At 44.1% G+C, this 22,170-nt stretch overlaps 1 protein-coding gene across 4 annotated transcripts in view; it reads right to left on the reverse strand.

The window, feature by feature from the left end:
- Nucleotides 1-6,947: 6,947 nt before the first annotated feature.
- Nucleotides 6,948-22,170, reverse strand: part of LOC134359726 (whirlin-like) — a 261,112-nt gene continuing 245,889 nt past the window's right edge. For all 4 annotated transcript variants that reach the window (XM_063073258.1, XM_063073257.1, XM_063073256.1 and 1 more), the window contains one exon: nucleotides 6,948-9,705. In XM_063073258.1, the coding sequence (XP_062929328.1) occupies nucleotides 9,523-9,705 (183 nt within the window). In that variant the 3' untranslated portion in view covers nucleotides 6,948-9,522. The remainder of the gene's footprint in view (nucleotides 9,706-22,170) is intronic.

Below are 22,170 nucleotides of genomic sequence, written 5' to 3' on the forward strand. Positions count from 1 at the left end.
AGTGATTGGAGGGTTTGTGACGGTGGGAGTGGGTGTGGGGAGTGATTGGAGGGTTTGTGACGGTGGGAGTGGGTGTGGGGAGTGATTGGAGGGTTTGTGACGGTGGGAGTGGGTGTGGGGAGTGATTGGAGGGTCTGTGACAGTGGGAGTGGGTGTGGGGAGTTATGGTGGAGGGTGGGGAGGGATGTGATGGGTTTGTGATGGTGGGTAATGGTTTGGTTTTGTTGGGAGTGGGGGTGTGTGGAGGTTGATGTGTGGGGTTTGTAGGGTGGGTTACAGAATGGTGAGAGGGGTTTGTGCTGATGGGAGTGAGACAACATGGGGTAGACATTCAGATGATGAGAAGAGGATGCTGTAGATCAGTTGGGTCTCTTGGTCATTTCAGCTTCTCACTTACCTGCCATCATTGCCACCTATTGAACAGGTGCACAGGAAGATCCTACTGGTGGAATCCTTGCTCTGTTGTAAAGGAAACAAGTTTCAGTATCATACATTATGTCCAATTGCGCCATTGCTTGTATTGCAGAATGGTGTGGTGTCAAGTACCAAACAGTTCCCGGATTGGCGGGGGTTAGTGCCGGTCAGCAACAGAAGGGTGAGATGGATAGGGGTGAAAGAGGTGACGGTGTTGCGTGCAGACACACCACACCCTGAGATGTCCACCGAGATCTGATCTAAAATGTCCATTTGGCCAGCAGACACAGCTAGAAAATGTGGCTAGGACTCAGAGAGCAGTCCTGTGTGTCTCTGATCTGAGCACTGCAGAGTGATCTGTCCTATGCGGGACCCACAACAAGGATATGATCTATCAGTCACATTGAACTCTTGCAGGTTGTGGAGCAGGAGGTTGAGAGCAGTGATCACAGCCATTACACAGGACTTGACTTTTGATTTCCAATTTTGGGTGAGAGAGACAAATATTTCTTTAAATTTGTGCTTATAAAACATTATTTAGCGACTGAACGCTTCCCCTTGTAATTTTCGTTTTCAGGGCTAAAGTGGCTGTTCAGCGTAATTATGACAAAAAAATTAGGCTCATAGCTGTTATAAAAATGGAAGGCCATGTGGGAGGGAAGGGTTAGATTAGCTTTAGATTAGGTTAAAGGGTCAGCACAAATTCATGGGCCGAAGGGCCTGTACTGTGCTGTAATGTTCTACGTTGAATATTTTAAAAACACTTAGGTTCCTCACATAAAGAGCTTCCATCAAGTACAGAGTAAAACCATTCAGTATCAGACTACTAAACTCCCTTCCATCACCCAGGTCTCATCACGTTTGAAGGGCCAGCAGCGTTATACCGTTTATTTTTTAACTTGTGTTGTAAATGCACCTTATTATTTGTTAATTTATTTTGGTAGTACTACCTTATGCATTATGTGTGTGAGTGAAATGTACTGTGTTGTCCACCTTACTCTGGTGAAACATTGTTTCATTTGGCAGCATAGATCTGTCCGGTTGAATAAATATAAACTAAATTTAAATTTGAACTCTTCTCTGCGTTAGTACAGCCTCTGGAGGGTTACGGTGAGGGAGTCTTCGGGCAGCAGCTTTGAATTTCCAAGTTTAACCCCATATGTCCAGGTAGGAGAAGCCATGCTGGAGGAACTCAGCAGGTCGGGCAGCATCTATGGAAATTAATAAACAGTTGATGTTTTGGGCAGGGGCCTTTCATCGGGACTCATGACTCTTTAGCTGGGATGTACAGTGGCCAGTGTATTATCATTGACTGACTGGTACACTTCAGGTACACACACACTAGTGGCCAAACACATGATGGACAAGTGTTGAGGCTGTTGTCTGTGACATTTCCAGAGTAATTTGTACCAATGAGAAGAGAGCCAACCCCTGATCCAAATAAACACACGTCAGTTAAGTTTCTGGGGATAGGTTTAATATTGACAGGAACAACAGCTGCAATTTAGGACTTTGTCTCACTATTACTGTATAATGGAGAATATAGTGGCTTCTGCCTGTACATTCATTATTCCTACCTCTGTACTCACCATGGCTTTCCATTCTGTGACCCGCTTTTAACCTGTGACCATAGAAAGCATTCTTCTGGGGTGCATCACAACCTGGTATGGAAGTTGTCCTGTCCAAGATCAGAAGAAGCTGCAGAAGATCATGAACACGGCGCAGCACATCACACAAACCAATCTTCTGTCCTTGGACTCACTTTACACCGCACGCTGTCAGAGCAGTGCTGCCAGGATAATCAAGGACACGACCCACCCAGCCAACACACTTTTAGTCCCTCTTCCCTCTGGGAGAAGGCTCAGGAGCTTGAAGACTTGTACGGCCAGATTTGGGAACAGCTTCTTTCCAACTGTGATAAGACTGCTGAACGGATCCTGACCCGGATCTGGGCCGTACCCTCCAAATATCCGGACCTGCCTCTCGGTTTTTTTGCACTACCTTACTTTCCCTTTTCTATTTTCTATTTATGATTTATAATTTAAATTTTTAATATTTACTATTGATTTGTACTCCAGGGAGCACGAAGAGCAGAATCAAATATCACTGTGATGATTGTATGCTTTAGTATCAATTGTTTGGCGACAATAAAGTATAAAGTAAAGTAAGATGCCATACCTTCTATTCCGTTTTCTGAAGCAAGAGATGTAAGCAGACCACATCGAATGATGAAGGATTTTGACTGTTTATTCCCCGTCATAGATTTTGACTGACTTGCTCAGTTCATTTAACATTTTAAGAGCATAAAACCATAAGATATAGGAGCAGAATTAGGCCATTTGGCCCATCTCTGATCTGCTCTGCCATTTCAAATGACTAATTCATTATTCCTCTCAGCCCCAATTTCTTGCCTTCTCCCCATATCCTTCCATGCCCTGCCCAATCAAGAATGTATCAACCTCTGCCTTAAATATACATACAGACTTGGCCTCCACAGCTGCCTGTGGCAAAGAATTCCACAGAGTCACCACTCGCTGGCTAAAAAAATTCCTCCTCATCTCCATTTTAAAAGGAAGGCCTTCTGTTCTGTGTCCTCTGGTCTTAGACTCTCGCACTATAGGAAACATCCTCTCCACATCCACTGCATCAAGGGCTTTCAACATTGGACAGATTTCAATCAGGTCACCCCTTATTCTTCTGAATTCTTGTCAATATTGGCCCAGAACCATCAGACGTTCTTCATATGACAAGCCATTCAATCCTGAAATCACTTTTGTGAATTTCATTTGAACCCTCCCCAGTTTCAGCGCATCCTTTGTCAGGGTAAGGGGATGCACGCTGCTCACAATACTCCAAGTGAGGCCTCACCAGTGTTTTTTAAAGACTCAACATTACATCCATGCTTTTATATTCTAGTCCTCTTGAAATGACTGCTAACATTGCATTTGCCTTTCTCACCACAGACTCAACCTGCAAATTAACCTTCAGGGACTCCTGCATAGGGATTCCAAATTCCTTTTGCACCTCAGATTTTTGGATTTTCTCTCCTATCTCCTAATCTACCTAAGTCCTTCTGTAGCCTCTCTACTTCCTCAAAACTACCTGACTCTCCACCTACTGTATTGTCTACAAACTTTGCAACAAAGCTATCAATTCTATCATCCAAATCATTTACATATAAGGTAAAGAGAATCGGTCCCATCACAGACCCCTGTGGAGCCAACTAGCGAGTTGCTGGATAGCAGTGGAGTTGGACTTGTTATGTACTGTTGTGTGGATGCAGTACATAATCCAAAAAAATGCAAATGATTTTCTTGGATGATCTACTTGTGATCACAAGACACTGTTGGACATTGGTAATGTAAAGTACTGTAAGTCCAGTTCACTGGTTCATTGGTGAGACCAACGGCGGGGAGGTGCATGGCCTCAGTTGTTGGTAGTCTTGGCCCCCATGCCACAGTGTCGCCTGTTGCAGCTGCCACGGAGAAGAGATACCAGAGCTAGAATGAGAAAGAGGCTAAAGGCTATGCTGGGTTAGGGGTTAGGAGTTAGGAGTTAGCCCCGGCCACCATTCCTGCTCTCCTGACTTTGCTTGGTGGAAGACAAGTTGGACTGCGTTCATCTGTGGCTGAATTAGCGTGCGATGAGGAACTGCTATGGGCTTGTTCTTGCAGGAACATAGCTCTAGAACAACATCTCATGTATCATCAATCTATAGGCCATGCCACTCAGTGACTTGGCTATATATTTTTGTTGTGATTGTATGTTTTTCTGCTGTCATAATTGCATGTGCGATGTGTTGAGTATTATATGTGACTGTTGGTTCTGTGTTTTGTACCTTGGCCCCAAAGGAATGATTTCATTTGGCGGTATTCATGTACATAGCTGAATGATAATTAAACCTGATTTACTGTCCTCACTGGCAGATATGCAGTGCACCTCACAGCAAGCAGATAATCAAACCTTTTACTTAGTGAAATAGATAGCTGAAATGTAGACTGCTTACTGTTTTCCATAGATGCTGCCTGGCCTGCTGAGTTCCTCTAGCAGTTTGTGTGTGTGCTTAGATTTCCAGTATCAGCAGATTTTCTCTTGTTTGTGATTAAACTTCCCTGATCTTTGTCTCCAGACAGGTAAGAACGTTGGTTTGGGAATGGCCCATGTTGTTCATCCATCATTCAGCGCTAACAATCAAACAATTTAACCTCAACTGGAGTCAGGTTGTAGCCAGTGTAAAGTCTACATTATTCATTAATATGTAACGACTGTACCCAAAACCTCCTCAGAAGGGGGCTACAGCTAACAGTCAGCTCATTAACTGCCGAAACAGACTGACATTGGCGATAAGCTTAGAGCTGAGGCTGGGGAACCTGTGATGACCGTCCAGGGCCTTTCCACCTTTCACACACACAAGACAGGAGTGTAACAGGACAGAAGGCCTGTTCCACACGGAATCCCTCAATAAAGTAAATAGATAAATGCCCCACGGATCAGAGCAGTTCCAACTGCTTTCAGGAGCAGCCCTTGACACGGGCACACCATCCATCCCACCCTCCAAACACTTCCTCCCTCATCCAGCAGTGCACAGCATCTACAAAATGCACCCCAGTTACTTGCCCAGGTTACTCTGACAGACCCTCTCACCAAGGAGAACAAGTGCTCCAGGCACAGGGCAGCATCAGTACCTGTCGGTTCACCTCCACATCATGCATCACCCTGACTTGGAAATATATCAGTCTGTCTATTCACTGGATCTAAATGCTGGAACTCCCTCCCCAACAGCAGTGTAGGGCTTGTTCACAGGCAGGGCTTCAGTAGCCCCTATCTCGTTGAGTGCCTTGGGGAGGTATAATAGACATGGCCCTGCTCAGCGATGTACAGATCCAAACCAGTATTATTAAAGTGGACCCATCACAAACAAGGGAAAATCTGCAGATGCTGGAAATCCAAGCAACACACACAAAATGCTGGACGAACTCAGCAGGCCAGGCAGCATCCATGGAAATGAATAAATAGTCGGTGTTTCAGGCTGAGACCCTTCATCAGGACTGGAGAGAAAAAGACGAAGAGTCAGTTAGGTTTAGGGAGGGGAAGAAGAAACACAAGGTAATAGGTGAAATCAGAGGCTGGGGGTTGGGGAGTGGTGAAGTAAAGAGCTGGGAAATTGATTGGTGAAAAAGGCTGGAATAGAGAGAATCTAATAGGAGTGTATGGAAGGTTATAGAGGAAAGAAAAGAGGGAGGAGCATCAGACGGACGTGATAGGCAGATAAGGAGACAAGGTGAGAGAGGGAAAAGGGAATGGGGAATGGTGAAGGGGAGGGGGGCATTACAAGAAGCTTGAGAAATCGATGTTCATGCCATCATGTTGGCGGCTCCAGACGGAATATCCAGACCTGAGTGAGTGTGGCCTCATCACGGTAGAAGAGGAGGCAGTGGATTGAGATGTCGGAATGGGGAATGGGAAGTGGAATTAAAATGGGTGGCCACTGGGACAGCCAGCTTTTTCTGGTGGACAGAGCATAGGTGGTCGGTGAAGCAGTCTCCCAATCTATTCTGGGTCTCAGCGATATACACAAGGCCACACCCGGAGTACTGGATACAGTAGATGTGCTTAGCGGTGGGATTCTGTTGGGGCTGGCAGAAGTTACAGAGAATTATATGCTGGATGCTGAGGGTGGTGGGGTGTTAGGTGAGGACAAGAGGAACCTTACCCCTGGTGGGGTGGTGGGAGGATGGGGTGAGGGCAGATGTGCGTGAAATGGAAGAGATGCATTTGAGGGTAGGGTTGACGGTGGAGGAAGGGAAACCCCTTTCTTTGAAGAAAGAGAGAATGGTGGTAGAGAGGAACTGGTTGGGTCTGGTGTCCAGAAAGAAATGGAGAGGTTTGAGGCCTTCCTTGGGGGGAATGGACGGGGAAAAGCAACTGAACATCCATGGTGAAAATAAGATGCTCAGGGCCAGGGAATTTGAAATCATTGAAAAGATCATGTGACGTGTCATGGATGTAGGTAGGAAGGGATTGAACCAGGGGGTATAAAACTGAGTCGGGGTATGTATATAAGAGTTCAGTGGGGCAGGAACAAGCAGAAACAATGGGTCTACCTGGACAGGCAGGTTTGTGGATCATGGGTAGGAGGTAAAAATGGGAGGTGCAGGGTGAGGGAACTATGATATTGGTGACAGTGGATGGAAGATCCCCAGAGTTAATAAGGTCAATGATGGTGTGGGAGATAGTGGGTGGTCCTTAGTGGGATCTTATTCAAGGGGCAAGTAAGAGGAGGTGCCTGACAGTTGTTGCTGGGCCTCTGCAAAGTAGAGGTCAGTCCACCTTCCTTATTAAAGTGGAGATTATTCCCTGACTGCGTGAATCCTCACCTCACTGGAACCTGCATTCTGACTGGGCACTCTGAGGAGTCAAAGGATTTAGTCCTTCTGCCTGAACTAGACACAAAGATCCCCAGAGTCATCAGAATAAATGGTCAGTTCACTACCACTCTGTGGTCAGTCCACAACATTGGAACTTGAGGGTGTTTATCAGATTTATTGGAAAATGTAAAGCACAAATCTGGTACAAATACTGTAATGAGGTTGAAAGCAATTTACAAGGTTAGGTAATAAACTGTACAGGTATCACGGACATAGACTCACATTGTTCAGAAGCCATAAGAGATCATCAGACTCTAAACACAAGGATACCAGTGCTGCATTAGAGGCAATGATGACGGTCAGCGAACGGCAGAGAACTCACTGCACGATCCAGCTACCAAAACAATGGGGAGAAAAATAGAAGCAACAAGCGGAGAGCTCAGGCAGGGAAATGCTGGTTCACTTTCTCAGCCATGCGGAATTTGTTAAGCAGTCATCATTTGGCATTTTATTTCACAAGAGATAATTCCAGGACCCACTCCTCTGAAACCCCACCATAGTCCTCCCCCATCAGGAATTTGCGTGGAATGAAATAGCTGTTTGGACCGGGGTATGCTGAACTACTGTGGGATGGCACTGGAAACAGTATTCCTCGAATAGGACAAAGGGTGGAAATCTCAAGAATCTAGTGACCATTGTTGTTGTGAGACCCCTGTGCTCAACAGCCTGTGGGCTTTGCACTGATGGGGAAGAAAGCTGTACTATTCCAGCCAGTCAGATCTCTGGGAGAAGCATCTCCAGTCCCAACTCAGGACAAACCAAAGAGTGCAGAGCCAAAGCCCGGGTAAATATCTAGGGAAACATTTGAACACGAGTCTACGAGTCTCATCATGGAACCAGAGCTATTCTGTGAGGAGTCATACGGAAGGTATTTATAAGGTCAAATCTCAACTCGAGAGGCAGCCTGTGTCCCAACGCTACTCTCCAGGTTAACAAAATAAAACACACAATAAATAAAGAGACAGAATTCATCACAACAGATTGCAAACTCGGGATTTTTTGTTATCACAACGGCATCCAATGAACTATCCTGGGTGATGTAACAACTACTTTTATGCTGTTACACCGGTTTGATTCTGAACAATATGTGGAACCGCTGTAAAACATGTTTGACTGGACCTGCTCGTGAAGGGTTAGCAAGGCATAGGGTCAGACCCAGCAGTCTGACACACTGAGGCTTCACAGATGGGCTGGGCAAGAGTCAGGTGCTGGTGTGTGCATTGCAGGCATGAGACAGAAGTTACCTGGCTCTGGGGAGAGGGCAGGGAACGGCCACTTATCCAGCTTTCCCATCGTGTTTACTCGCTGGATTCAGCTGCCGACCCTTACTGACACCCTTATCCCCACTTAATAAAATAAACTGCAACTCATCCACCTGCCACTAGGTGGAAGCAGGTCTCCACATAAATACCTGGCACCACATGAACTGCTGAGGGAGTTCAGCCGGTCAGGCAACATCTGTTGGGAGAGATGGATAATTATATTGTGGATCAAAATGCTTCACCTGGACAGAATGACAGAGAGAAGATGGTGTCAAGCATTGGGGGAAGGACCTGGCAGAGGATGGGTGGATCCAGGTGAGGCAGGGGGAGAGTGCAAATGATGTAAGAAGCTGAGAGGTGATAGGTGGACGTGTCAGGGGGCTGAAAAAGGTGGAATCCCATTGGAGAGGTGTGAAGGGGGAATGGAACCAATGGGAAAAGAGTGAGTGATGGGGGACAGTTGGATCAGAGGGGGAGAAAAAGAAAGAAGAGAGGGATTGGTTACGGATAGTTTGAGAATTCAGTGTTCACACTGCTAGGTTGAAGACGGCCCAGGCAGAGACGGACAGACAGGTCAGGGATAAAGTCAGACCTGACTGCACTAAACCACACTGAGTGAGGTTGGATGAGAAACCATCTGCCTTCTACTTCCCAGAGAGACAACACACAGCCACTCTGCAGATACACACTGATGTGAGTGTGGAGAGGGTTAGCCTGAAACTTCCTCCCACCGTCCATAGCTATCAGCATCTTGAGACAATCAATCTGATCTTGGAGTGGTCCTCGCAATGATGGGGTAATCTCCAGCAATCTGGCCGTAGTTTGAACTATTCTCTTCTGCTGTGCTACTGATGCGAAGCTCAAGCTGTTATAGAATGCGGCAAGTTCTTCCAATGCTCCGACAACATTTGTACAGGACATTCATCTTTAATTGCCAGCATTCCTGGTGTTTGGGTAAATACTGTGGCAACAATAAATCTCTGATGGACAGCACACCCACTCTGACAATGACAGTGGTACAGCATAGCTACTCGTCAGCTCTCTGACACAGCATGGACGCATTCTCACAAATATTTGTCCCGTTCTGCCAGAAACCCCTCTCCCAGGCCAAATGGGAATTACTCTGGAACATTAACTCACTTAGGTTAATATGCAGAATTAGGTTACATCAGTGACCACAATACTTCTTCAATAAATAAAGATATTCAGCTGTTGTATCCGGACATCACTTTCAAAAGTGAGATCTAAGTGCCAAGCCATAAAGAGGGTTTTGCTGACAGGCAGAGTTGGGATCAGCTGTTAACTCTGGTGAGCAGACTGGATGGACTGGGGGACAGATGTTGTATTGTTGCTGACATTAGGTACTTTTTCACAGTTGTAGAACTTGGGGCCACAGTGAGGGGTAGCGGCAGGAGTTCCTAAAGGGCAACATTAAACTCAGTTACCAGGAGATCAATCCAGTTCCTGTCCTTGGTTTTAAATGCTTCTGCAATACGTCTTGCTGCTTCTTTATGTTCCTTTCCTTGAAGTGGCAGTCCGTTAACCTCCAAAATCACGTGGCCAACTTTCAGCTTTCCACAGTTATGTGCTGATCCTCCCCTCTGAAAAAATGACAGAGGTCACATACAGACAACCCAGATGTAAAAGTCCTGTCTAATCTTAAAATACAAACTAACCCTGAACTGAGAAATGTCTCCTTAGAATACCGACAGAAGTAAACTCACAGGATGTTCACTTTAAAGTTGGTGAACGCAGCAGGCCAGGCAGCATCTCTAGGAAGAGGTACAGTCAATGCCTCGGGCCGAGACCCTTCGTCAGGACTAACTGAAAGAAGAGCTAGTAAGAGATTTGAAAGTGAGAGGGGGAGGGGAAGATCCAAAATGATAGGAGAAGACAGGAACGTCTCGACTTCACCACATCTTGTCCCCATTCCAACCTCACTCCTTCTGAACGCTCTGCTCTCCACTCCCTCCGCACTAATCCTAACCTTAATATAAAACCCATTGATAAGAGGGGTGCTGTTGTAATCTGGCATACTGACCTCTACCTTGCTGAGGCACAGCGACAACTCACGGATACCTCTTCTTATTTACCCCTCGATCGTGACCCCACTAAGGAGCACCAGGCCATTGTCTCCTGCACCATCACCAACTTTATCCGCTCAGAGGATCTCCCATCCACTGCTACCAACCTTATAGTTCCCACACCCCACATTTCCCGTTTCTACCTCCTACTCAAGATCCACAAACCTGCCTGTCCTGGTAGACCTATTGTCTCAGCTTGCTCCTGCCCCACCGAACTCGTTTCTGCATACCTCGACACGGTCTTATCCTCCCTTCTTCAATCCCTTCCTACCTATGTTCGTTACACTTCTCACGCTCTGAAACTTTTTGATGATTTTAAGTTTCCTAGCCCCCACCGCTTTATTTTCACCATGGATGTCCAGTCCCTATATACTTCCATCCCCCATCAGGAAGGTCTCAAAGCTCTCCGCTTCTTTTTGGATTCCAGACCTAATCAGTTCCCCTCTACCACCACCCTGCTCCGTCTAGTGGAATTAGTCCTTACTCTTAATAATTTCTCCTTTGGCTCCTCCCACTTCCTCCAAACTAAAGGTGTAGCCATGGCCACCTGTATGGGTCCTGGCTATGCCTGCCTTTTTGTTGGCTTTGTGGAACAATCTATGTTCCAAACCTATTCTGGTATCTGTCCCCCACTTTTCCTTCGCTACATCGACGACTGCATTGGCGCTGCTTCCTGCACGCATGCAGAACTCGTTGACTTCATTAACTTTGCCTCCAACTTTCACCCTGCCCTCGAGTTTACCTGGTCCATTTCTGACACCTCCCTTCCCTTTCTAGATCTTTCTGTTTCTGTCTCTGGAGACAGCTTATCCACTGATGTCTACTATAAGCCTACTGACTCTCACAGCTATCTGGACTATTCCTCTTCTCACTCCGTCTCTTGCAAAAATGCCATCCCCTTCTCGCAATTCTTCCGTCTCCACCACATCTGCTCTCAGGATGAGGCTTTTCATTCCAGGACGAAGGAGATGTCCTTCCTTTTTAAAGAAAGGGGCTTCCCTTCCTCCACCATCAACTCTGCTCTCAAACTCATCTCCCCCATTTCACGCACATCTGCTCTCACTCCATCCTCCCGCCACCCCACTAGGAATAAGGTTCCCCTGGTCCTCACCTACCACCCCACCAGCCTCCGGGTTCAACATATAATTCTCCGTAACTTCCGCCACCTCCAACAGGATCCCACCACTAAGCACATTTTTCTCTCCACCCCCCCCCCCGCTTTTTGCAGGGATCACTCCCTACGCAACTCCCTTGTCCATTTGTCCCCTCCATCCCTCCCACCAATCTCCCTCCTGGCACTTATCCTGTAAGTGGAACGAGTGCTACACATGCCCTTACACTTCCTCCCTCACTACCATTCAAGGCCCCAGACAGTCCTTCCAGGTGAGGCGACACTTCACCTGTGAGTCGGCTGGGGTGATATACCACGTCCGGTGCTCCCGATGTGGCCTTCTATATATTGGCGAGACCCGATGCAGACTGGGAGATCATTTCGCTGAACACCTACGCTCCGTCCGCCAGAGAAAGCAGGATCTCCCAGTGGCCACACTTTTTAATTCCACATCCCATTCTGATATGTCTGTCCACGGCCTCCTGTACTGTAAAGATGAAGCCACACTCAGGTTGGAGGAACATCACCTTATATTCCGTCTGGGTATCCTCCCAACCTGAAGGCATGAACATTGACTTCTCAAACTTCTGCTAATGCCCCACCTCCCCCTCGTACCCCATTCGTTATTTATTTATATACAGACGTTCTTTTTCTCTCTCTCCTTTTCCCCCTCTGTCCCTCTGACTATACTCCTTGCCCATCCTCTGGTTTTCCCCCCTCCCCCTTTCTCTTTAGGCCTCCTGTCCCATGATCCTCTCATATCCCCTTTGCCAATCACCTGTCCAGCTCTTGGCTCCATCCCTCCCCTTCCTGTCTTCTCCTATCATTTTGGATCTCCCCCTCCCCCTTTCAGATCTCTCACTAGCTCTTCCTTCAGTTAGTCCTGATGAAGGGTCTCAGCCCGAAGCGTTGACTGTACCTCTTCCTAGAGATGCTGCATTCACCAGCAACTTTTATGTGTGTTGCTTGAAATTCCAGCATCTGCATATTTCCTCGTGTTTGGATGTTCTCTTTGTAGAGTTACATACATCTGAGTTCCATCAGATTCATGTATTCTATAAACTTTCTATTAGGCCATAACATTGACAATGAGGTTCAGGACACTCCTATTCCCAAATGTGGTGAGAAGCAAATCACTTTATTTCCTCCTGACCTTTATGGTAAAAGGCCTGAAGGAATGGTATCTGTTCAATGCCTTAATCTCAAGCATTTGCAGGATAGGCAGATACTGGGCAGCATGAAGACTCAAGTGACTACAGACACTGAAATCTGCAGGAGGAACTCAGTGGGGTGGGGTCAGTAGGGTGAGGCAGGGATTGAGACCCTTGACATTGACCAATAGAGGACTGACGGGCTGTGTTCCTTACTTTTGTTTTAGAAACTGGGAAAAATTTCCTCCTGTCCATCCGAAACCAACCTCAGAACCACACCAGTTACAGGAATACTTGGCAAGTGCTATCTGGCACAGAAATAAGCAGCTGATATTTAAATGTCAACTAGCATGGGCTGTCAGCCAGCAGCACATGCATGACCAGAGGAGCTAGATGATGCTCGAAGCACCTTTTACACCCCAGAGGGTTATTTGATGGAACAATAGCAACAATACTTAATCTTGAAATGGCGAAACCTTTCCTGTGAGGTGATCGGTGTGTAAAGAATGAAGTTTGAGCTGACGTCCCTGAGATTAGCCCTTTTTCAGGAATCAATGTGATACCATAAGACCATGAAATATAGGAGCAGAATAACGTCATTTGACCCATATAGTCTGCTCCACCATTTCATCATGGCCGACCAAATTTTCCTCTCAGCCCCAATCTCCTGCATTCTCCCCATATCCCTTCATGCCCTGACCGATAAAGAATCTATCAACCTCTGCTTTAAATATAAAGACTTGGCCTCCACAGCTGCCTGCAGCAAAGAATTCCATGGATTCACCACTCTCTGGCTAACAAAATTCCTCATCATCTCCATTCTAAAATGACGACCTGAGTTTTTTTTGTACTTTCTCTGCATTTAGAGAACCGTCAACCCTTTCATTTATTCTACCAAAGTGCATTTTCCAATACTACTTCCCAACACTGTATTCCATATGCCATTTCTTTGCTCATTCTCCTAATCTAAGTCCTTCTGTAGTCTCTCTACTTCATCAAAACTACCTGTCCCTCCACCTATCTTCATATTGTCTGCAAACTTTACAACAAAGCCATCAATTCCATCATCCAAATCATTGACATATAATGTAAAAAGAATAGGTCCCAACACAGACCTCTGTGGAACACCACTAGTCACTGGCAGCCAACCAGAAAAGGCTCCCTTTATTCCCACTCTTTGCTGCCCCAATCAGCTACTGCTTTATCCACACTAGAATCTTTCCTGTAATACCATGGGTTTGTAGCTTGTTAAGCAGCCTCATTGGTGGCGCTTTGACAAATGACTTCAGCAAGTCTAAGTACACAACATCAACAGATTCTCCTTTATTTATCCTGCTTGTTATTTCTTCAAAGAATTCCAACATTCACTTCATGACCTTGACACCTGGAACTTCCACAATATTGCTAGTGTCTTCCACAGTGAAGACTGGTGCAAAATACTTATTCAGTTAATTCGCCATTTCCTTGTCAATTACAATCGCCGGCATCGCTTTCCAGCAGTCCAATATCCACTATTGCCTTTGTTATTCACTTTATGTGTCTGAAGAAAGATTTAGTATCCTCTTTAATATTATTGGCTCGCTTACTTTCATATTCCATCTTTACCTTCTTAATGGCTTTTTTAGTTGCTACCTGTTGATTTTTAAAAGCTTCCCAATCCTCTAACTTCCCACTATTTTTTGCTCTACTATATGCCCTCTCTTTGGCTTTTATGTTGGCTTTGACTTCTCCTGTTAGCTACAGTTGTATCATCTTTCCTTTTGAATACTTCTTTCTTTTTGGGATGTATATATCCTATGTCTTCTGAATTGCTTCCAGAAATTCCAGCTACTGCTGCTCTGCCGTCATCCCTGCCAGTGTTTTTTTTCCAATCAATTCTAGCCAACTCCTCTCTCATGCCTCTGTAATACCCTCTACTCCACAGTAATACTGATACATCTGGCTTTAGCTTCTCCTGAAATTTCAGGGTGAATTCGGCCCACAATGACCATTTTTCCCTAAGGGTTCTTTTACCTTAAGCTTGCTAATCAATTCTGGTTCATTGCACAACACACAATGGGCTCTTCAACGATCTGCTTTGAAAAGACATCTTGTAGGCACTCTGGAAATTCTGCCTCCTGGTATCCAGCACCGACCTGATTTCCCCAATCAACCAGCATATTGAAATCCCCCATGACCATTGTAACATTGCACATTTGGCACGCATTTTCCATCTCCTGTTGTAATTTGTAGACCACATCCTTACTACTGTTTGGAGTCTGTATACAACTCCCATCAGGGTCTTTTTACCTTTGCAGTTTCTTAGCTCAATCTACAATGATTCAACACCTTCCAACCCTGTGACACTTCTTTCTAAAGATTTGAGATCATTTTTTACCAATAGTCATGTTGCTCCTTCTGCCTTCCTGCCTGTCCTTTTGATACAATGTATATCCTTGGACATTAAGCTCCCTGTAGTAATCCTCTTTCAGCCATAATTCAGTGATGCCTACAACATCATATGTATCAATCTGCAACTATGTTGCAAGTTCATCTACCTTATTCCATACTGTATGCATACAACACTGTCATTCCTGTATTAATCTCTTTTGATTTCGTCCGTCTTTTATGTTGCAACTCATTTTGTGGACTGCAATGTTGCCCGATCATCAGCCTTTTCTCACTATGTATTGCCTCTGTTTGTAAACTACTTCACCTTCAGTACTATCATCTGCCTTTCCTACGATACTTCTTGCATTGAAATATACACAGCTCAGGACACTAGCCGCACCATGCTCAACCTTTTGATTCCTGACTTTGTCTGAGGTCTTACTAACATCTGCCTTCACAACCTCTCCACTAACCGTTCTGGCACTCTGGTTCCTATCCCCCTGCAACTTTAGTCTGAACCCCATCATGCAGCATTAACAAACCTCCATATCAAAATATTAGTCCCCCTCCAGTTCAAGTGCAAACTGTCCCTTCTGTACAGGTCCCACTTTCCCTGGAAGAGAGCCTAATGATCCAAAAATCTTAGGCCCTCCCTTCTACACCAACTCCTTAGCCATGTATTAAACTGTATAATGATCATAGTTCTGACTTCACTAGCATGTGGCATGGATAGCAACCCTGAGATCACAACCCTGGTGGTCCTGCCCTTTAACTTAACACCTAACTCCATGAACTCCCTATGTAGAACCTCGTCACTCATCCTACCCAGGTCATTAGTAACTATATGGCCCATGATTTCAAACAATTCACCCTTGCACTTAAGAATGCTGAGGTATCCCGGGCCCTGGCACCTGGGAGGCAACATACCATCCGGGAATCTTGTTCTCACCCATAGAACCCCTTGTCTGTTCACCTAATGAATACAGGGAGGTTGTCTCCTTGGGCTGGATTCTGGAACTGGGTGGACGTTTTGATGTGGTGAATTATGAGCATCAGCCTTCATCAAACTGAATGGTTCAGCGTTTCACACCCTTACTGCTTCGAGTTCAATCAATTGTTTACGGGACAGCGTGTGCACTAGGCCAGTCATATCTTCCACCCGAGTTACTTGCTGGGCAGATTCAGGTCAATACACCAGCAACTAGCAGCTGTCATTTCCAAAATTCTTCCATGTGGTTCAAACGTGCGTCCCTACATCAATAACCTGAACACCAGTTCTGAAACTTTGTGTTTTTGAACCCAATTGGACTTTTGTGCATTTATCAGTGTATGGCTCCTCGATGCGGACCCTACTTGTTACAAATAGTACCTACCTGTATGATAACGAGGTGGGACAGAGTAGTACCAACCTGTAAGGTAATGATGCAGGAGGACCCTACACGTATATGGACCCTACCTATTAGAGATGTTTGTCAGGGGGATGGGAACCAGAGTGATAGTGCCGAGGATGAGGTAGTTGGATTACAAACAGAGGCAATGTGTACTGAGACTCCTAGCAAAGAGAAGCTGATGATAGGGCAAAATAACAGTCAACAGGAAGAGTTGCAATGTAAAAGGCAGACAAAATCAAAAAGGACTGAAGGTGTTATATTTGAATGTGCGCAATATACAGAATAAGGTAGATGAACTTGAAGCACAGTTACAGTTTGCCATGTATGATGTTGTAGGCATCACTGAATCGAGGCTGAAAGAAAATTATAGCTGGGAGCTTAATGTCCAAGGATACACATTGTATCAAAAGGACAGGCAGGTAAGCAGAGGGAGTAGTGTGGCTCTGTTGGTAAAAAATGAAATGAAATCTTTAGAAAGAGGTGACATTGGGTTGGAAAATGTTGAATCGTTGTGGGTAGAGCTAAAGGACCTCAAGGGTAAAAAGACACTGATGAGAGTTATATACAGACCCCCAAACAGTAGTAAGGATGTGGTCTATAAATGACAACATGAAATAGAAAAGGCATGTTAAAAGGGCATTAGGTGCTGGGTGTTGTGCAATGAACTGGAATTGATTAGAGAGCTTAAGGTAAAAGAGCCCTTAGGGAAAGTGATCATAATATGATCAAATTCACCCTGAAGTTTGAGAAGGAGAAGCTAAAGCAACAGTATTATAGTGGAGTAAAGGAAATTACAGAGGCATGGAGAGAGGAGTTGGCCAGAATTGATTGGAAAAACACACCAGCAGGGACGACAGCAGAGCAGCAATGGCTGAGATTTCTGGAAGCAATTCAGAAGGCACAGGATATATACATCCAGAAAGGAAGAAGCATTCGAAAGGCAAAATGACACAACCAAGACTAACAAGGGAAGTCAAAGCCAACATAAAAGCCACAGAGAGGGCATATAATACAGCAAAAATCAGTGGGAAGTTAGAGGATTGGCAAGCTTTTAAACACCAAGAGAAGGCAATGAAAAAGTCATTAAGGTAATGATGGAATATAAATGTAAGCTAGCCAATAATATCAAACGGATACTAAAAGTTTCTTCAGATACATAAAGTGTAAAAGAGAGGCAAGAATGGATATCAGACTACTGGAAAACGATTCTGGAGAGGTAGTAATGGGGGACAAGAAAATGGCGAATGAACTGAATAAATATTTTGCGTCATTCTTCACTGTGGAAGACACTAGCAGTATGGTAGGGAAAAGGTTCTTGGGAAACTGAAAGGTCTGAAGGTAGATAAATCACCAAGACCAGATGGTGTACACTCTAGGGTTATGAAAGAGGTAGCTGAAGAGATTGTGGGGATATTAGTAATGATCTTTCAAGAATCAGTAGATTCTGGAATAGTTCCAGAAGACCGGAAAATTGCAAATGTCACTCCACTCTTCAAGAAGGAAGGGAGGCAGAAGAAAGGAAATTATAGGCCAGTTAGTCTGACCTCAGTGCTTGGCATGATGTTGGAAATGATTGTTAAGGATGTGGTTTCGGGGTACTTGGAGGAGCACGATAAAACAGGCCAAGGAGAGCATGGTTTCCTCAAGGGAAAATCTTGCCTGACAAATCTGTTGGATTTCTTTGAATAAATAACAAGCAGGATATTCGAAGGAGAATTGGTTGATGTTGTGCACTTAGATTTTCAGAAGGCCTTTGACAAGGTGCCATACATGAGGCTGCTTAACAAGTTAAGAGCTCGTGGAATAGTAGGAAAGATTCTAGCATGGATAAAGCAGTGGCTAATTGGCAAGAGGCAAAGAGTGGGGATAAAGGGAGCCTTTTCTAGTTGGCTGCCAGTGACTAGTGGTGTTCCACAGGGCTCTGTGTTGGCACCGCTTCCTTTTTATGTTATATGTCAATGACTTGGATGATGGACTCCTTATTTTAGAAAGGATATACTGATATTGGAGAGGGTTCAGAGAAGATTCATGAGAATGACTTCAGGAATGAAAGGGTTACCATATGAAGATTGTCTGGCAGCTCTTGGGCTGTATTCCCTGGAGTTCAGGAAAATGAGGGGGGATCTCATAGCGGTTGTTCTCTGGCAAGGATGTGATTGGTAAGTGGGAAGCCTTCAAAGGAGAAATTTTGAGAGTGTAAAGTTTGTATGTTCCTGTCAGGATTAAAGGTAAAGTGAATAAGAATAAGGAATCTTGGTTCTCAAGGGATATTGGAACTCTGATAAAGAAGAAGAGAGAGATGTATGACATGTATAGGAAACAGGGAGCAAAAAAGGTGTTGAGGAGTATAAAAAGTGCAAAAAAAAATACTTAAGAAATAAATCAGGAGGGCAAAAAGAAGACATGAGGTTGCTTTGGCAGTCAAGGTGACGGATAATCCAAAGAGCTTCTACAGGTATATTAAGAGCAAAAGGATAGTAAGGGATAAAATTGGTCCTCTTGAGCATCAGAGTGGTTGGCTATGTATAGAACCAAAAGAAATAGGGGAGATCTTAAATGGGTTTTTTTTGCGTCTGTATTTACTAAGGAAACTGGCATGGAGTCAATGGAAATAGGCAAACAAGTAGTGAGGTCATGGAACCAGATTGAAGAGGACGAGGTGCTTGCTATCTTGAGGCAAATCAGAGTAGATAAATCCCCAGGACCTGACAGGGAATTTTCTTGGACCTCGAAGGAGACTAGTGTTGAAATTGCAGGGGCCCTGGCAGATATATTTAAAATGTCGGTATCTACGGGTGAGGTGCCGGAGGACTGGAGGATAGCTCATGTTGCTCCATTGTTTAAAAAAGGCTCTAAAAGTAATCTGGAAAATTATAGGCCAGTAAATTTGACGTCGGTAGTAGGTAAATTATTGGAAGGAGTACTAAAAGATAGGATCTACAAGTATTTGGACAGACAGGGACTTATTAGGGAGAGTCAACATGGCTTTGTGCGTGGTAGGTCATGTTTAACAAATCTATTGGAGTTTTTCGAGGAGGTTACCAGGAAAGTGGATGAAGGGAAGGCAGTGGATATTGTCTACATGGACTTCAGTAAGGCCTTTGACAAGGTCCCGCATGGGAGGTTAGTTAGGAAGAGTCAGTCGCCAAGTATACATTGAGAGGTGGTAAATTGGATTAGACATTGGCTCAATGGAAGAAGCCAGAGAGTGGTAGTGGAGGATTGTTGGAATAAAATTTTCACTTGGTTAACCAACTCATCTATTTGTGCCCGTCATTCCTTGATACAGTTCAAGGCAGTGCATCGGGCTCAAATGTCAAAGGATAAACTAGCGCGTATTTTCTCCAATATTAATCCTATTTGTGACAGATGTAATACTGAGTTGGCCACTTTAACTCATATGTATTGGTCTTGTATAAAGCTAGATAACTTTTGGAGAGATGTTTTTAAAATACTATCAAAAGTTTTGGATCTCGATCTACAATCCCACTTGCTTATGGCAATTTTTGGGATTATCCCATTGGAAGCAGGAAACGTTCCTGTTTCCGCTCAACGTATGATAGCCTTTTCGACCTTACTAGCTAGGAGAGCCATTTTATTGAAGTGGAAGGATTCTAATCCACCTACGGTCTTTTATTGGCTCTCCTCCATCATGTCCTGTTTAAGTTTAGAGAAAATAAGAAGTCGGATATTTGATACATTGTTTAAAATTGAGCAAATCTGGCGACCTTTTATCCAATATTTTCATTTAATTTGATTTATTACTCTTTCAATCTTTTTTTTGAAGTTTTAGATATGATCAGAAAGTCTTTCTTTCTTTTTTTTTGGTCGTATCCTCAAAATGGACTGCCCAGTCCCTTTTTTTTGTTTTTTTATACAAAGTTTGTATATAGTGTTGTGGTTTTTTTTTTCTCTTCACTTAAAACTCAATATTTTTTCTTTTCTCTTCATAAACTGATAAGAGGAGAATTGCTATTTTCATTTTTGCTTATATATTTTAGACTAGTTTAACAATATCTATGATTTTGACAATGTCTATCTTAATCTTGGTTTATATTGTTACTGATATATATATTTGAGATAATTCTCATCTTGATTGTATTTATGCTCCTTTTAAATCAATGAAAAGATTAATAAAGAAAGAAAGGTAGTAGAGAATTGCTTCTCAGGGTGGAGGCCTATGACTAGTGGTGTGCCACAGCGATCAGTGCTGGGTCCATTGTTATTTGTCATCTATATCAATGATCTGGATGATAATGTGGTAAATTGGATCAGCAAATTTGCTGATGAATACAAAGATTGGAGGTGTAGTGGACAGTGAGGGAGGTTTTCAAAGCTCGCAGAGGGCTTTAGACCAGCTGGAAAAATGGGCTGAAAAATGGCAGATGGAGTTTAATACAGACAAGTGTGAGGTATTGCACTTTGGAAGGACAAACCAAGGTAGAACACACAAGGTAAATGGTAGGACACTGAGGAGTGCAGTAGAACAGAGGGATCTGGGAATACAGATACAAAATTCCCTAAAAGTAGCGTCACAGGTAGATAGGGTCGTAAAGAGAGCTTTTGGTACATTGGCCTTTATAAATCAAAGTACTGAGTATAAGAGTTGGAATGTTATGGTGAGGTTGTATAAGGCATTGGTGAGGCCGAATTTGGAGTATTGTGTGCAGATTTGGTCACAAAATTACAGGAAGGATATTAATAAGGTTGAAAGAGTGCGGAGAAGGTTTACAAGGATGTTTCCGGGACTTGAGAAACTGAGTTACAGAGAAAGGTTGAATAGGTTAGGACTTTATTCCCTGGAGCGTAGAAGAATTTGGGGAGATTTGATAGAGGTATATAAAATTATGATGGGTATAGATAGAGTGAATGCAAGCAGGCTTTTTCCACTGAGGCTAGGGGAGAAAAGAACCAGAGGACATGGGTTAAGGGTGAGGGGGGAAAAGTTTAAAGGGAACATTAGAGGGGGCTTCTTCAAACAGGGAGTGGTGGGAGTATGGAATTAGCTGCCAGACGAGGTGGTAAATGCAGGCTCACTTTTAACATTTAAGAAAAACTTGGACAGTTACATGGATGAGAGGCGTATGGAAGGATATGATCCAGGTGCAGGTCAGCGGGACTAGGCAGAAAAATCGTTCGGCACAGCCAAGAAGGGCCAAAAGCCCTATTTCTGTGCTGTAATGTTCTATGGTTTTATGGTTCTGAACATTCTGAATGTTAAAAGGCCTGAATAGATTAGATATAGCAAAGTTATTTCACATGGTAGGCGAGTCTAAGACAAGAGGGCACAATTTCAGGATTGAAAGACGTCCATTTAGAACAGAGGTGCAGAGAAATTGCCTTAGTCAGAAGGTGGTAAATCTGTGGAATTTGGTGCCATGACAGGCTGTAGAGGCCAAGTCATTGGGTGTATTTAAGGTAGAGATAGATAGGTTCTTGATTAGCCAGGGCATCAAAGGGTATGAGGTGAAAGCAGGGGAGTGGGGATGACTGGAAGAATTGGATCAGCCCATGTTTGAATGGCATAGCAGACTTGATGGGCCGAATGGCCTACTTCTGTATTATATCTTATAGTCTTAATTGCAATTTTCACATTCATTTCAATTGGAAACAATATAAATGCAAGAACGTAATGTTGAGACTTTATAAAGCACTGGTGAGGCCTCATGGAGTATTGTGACCAATTTAGGATCCCTTATTCAAGAAAGGATATGTTGACATTGGGGAGGGTTCAAAGGAAGTTCACGAAGATGATTTCTGGATTGAATGGCTTGTCATATGGAGAGTGTTTGATGGCTCTGGGTTTGTATTCAAGTCAAAGTACATTTATTATCAAAGGATGTATACTTTATACAACCTTGAGATTTGTTTTCTTACAGGCAGCTACAAAACAAAGAAACCCAATAGAACCCATTGAAATAAAAGAAGACTGTCAAACTCCCAACATGCAGAGAAAAAA

The sequence above is a fragment of the Mobula hypostoma genome, chromosome 21, assembly GCF_963921235.1.
Source record: "Mobula hypostoma chromosome 21, sMobHyp1.1, whole genome shotgun sequence".
Classification (NCBI taxonomy): Eukaryota; Metazoa; Chordata; class Chondrichthyes; order Myliobatiformes; family Myliobatidae; genus Mobula; species Mobula hypostoma.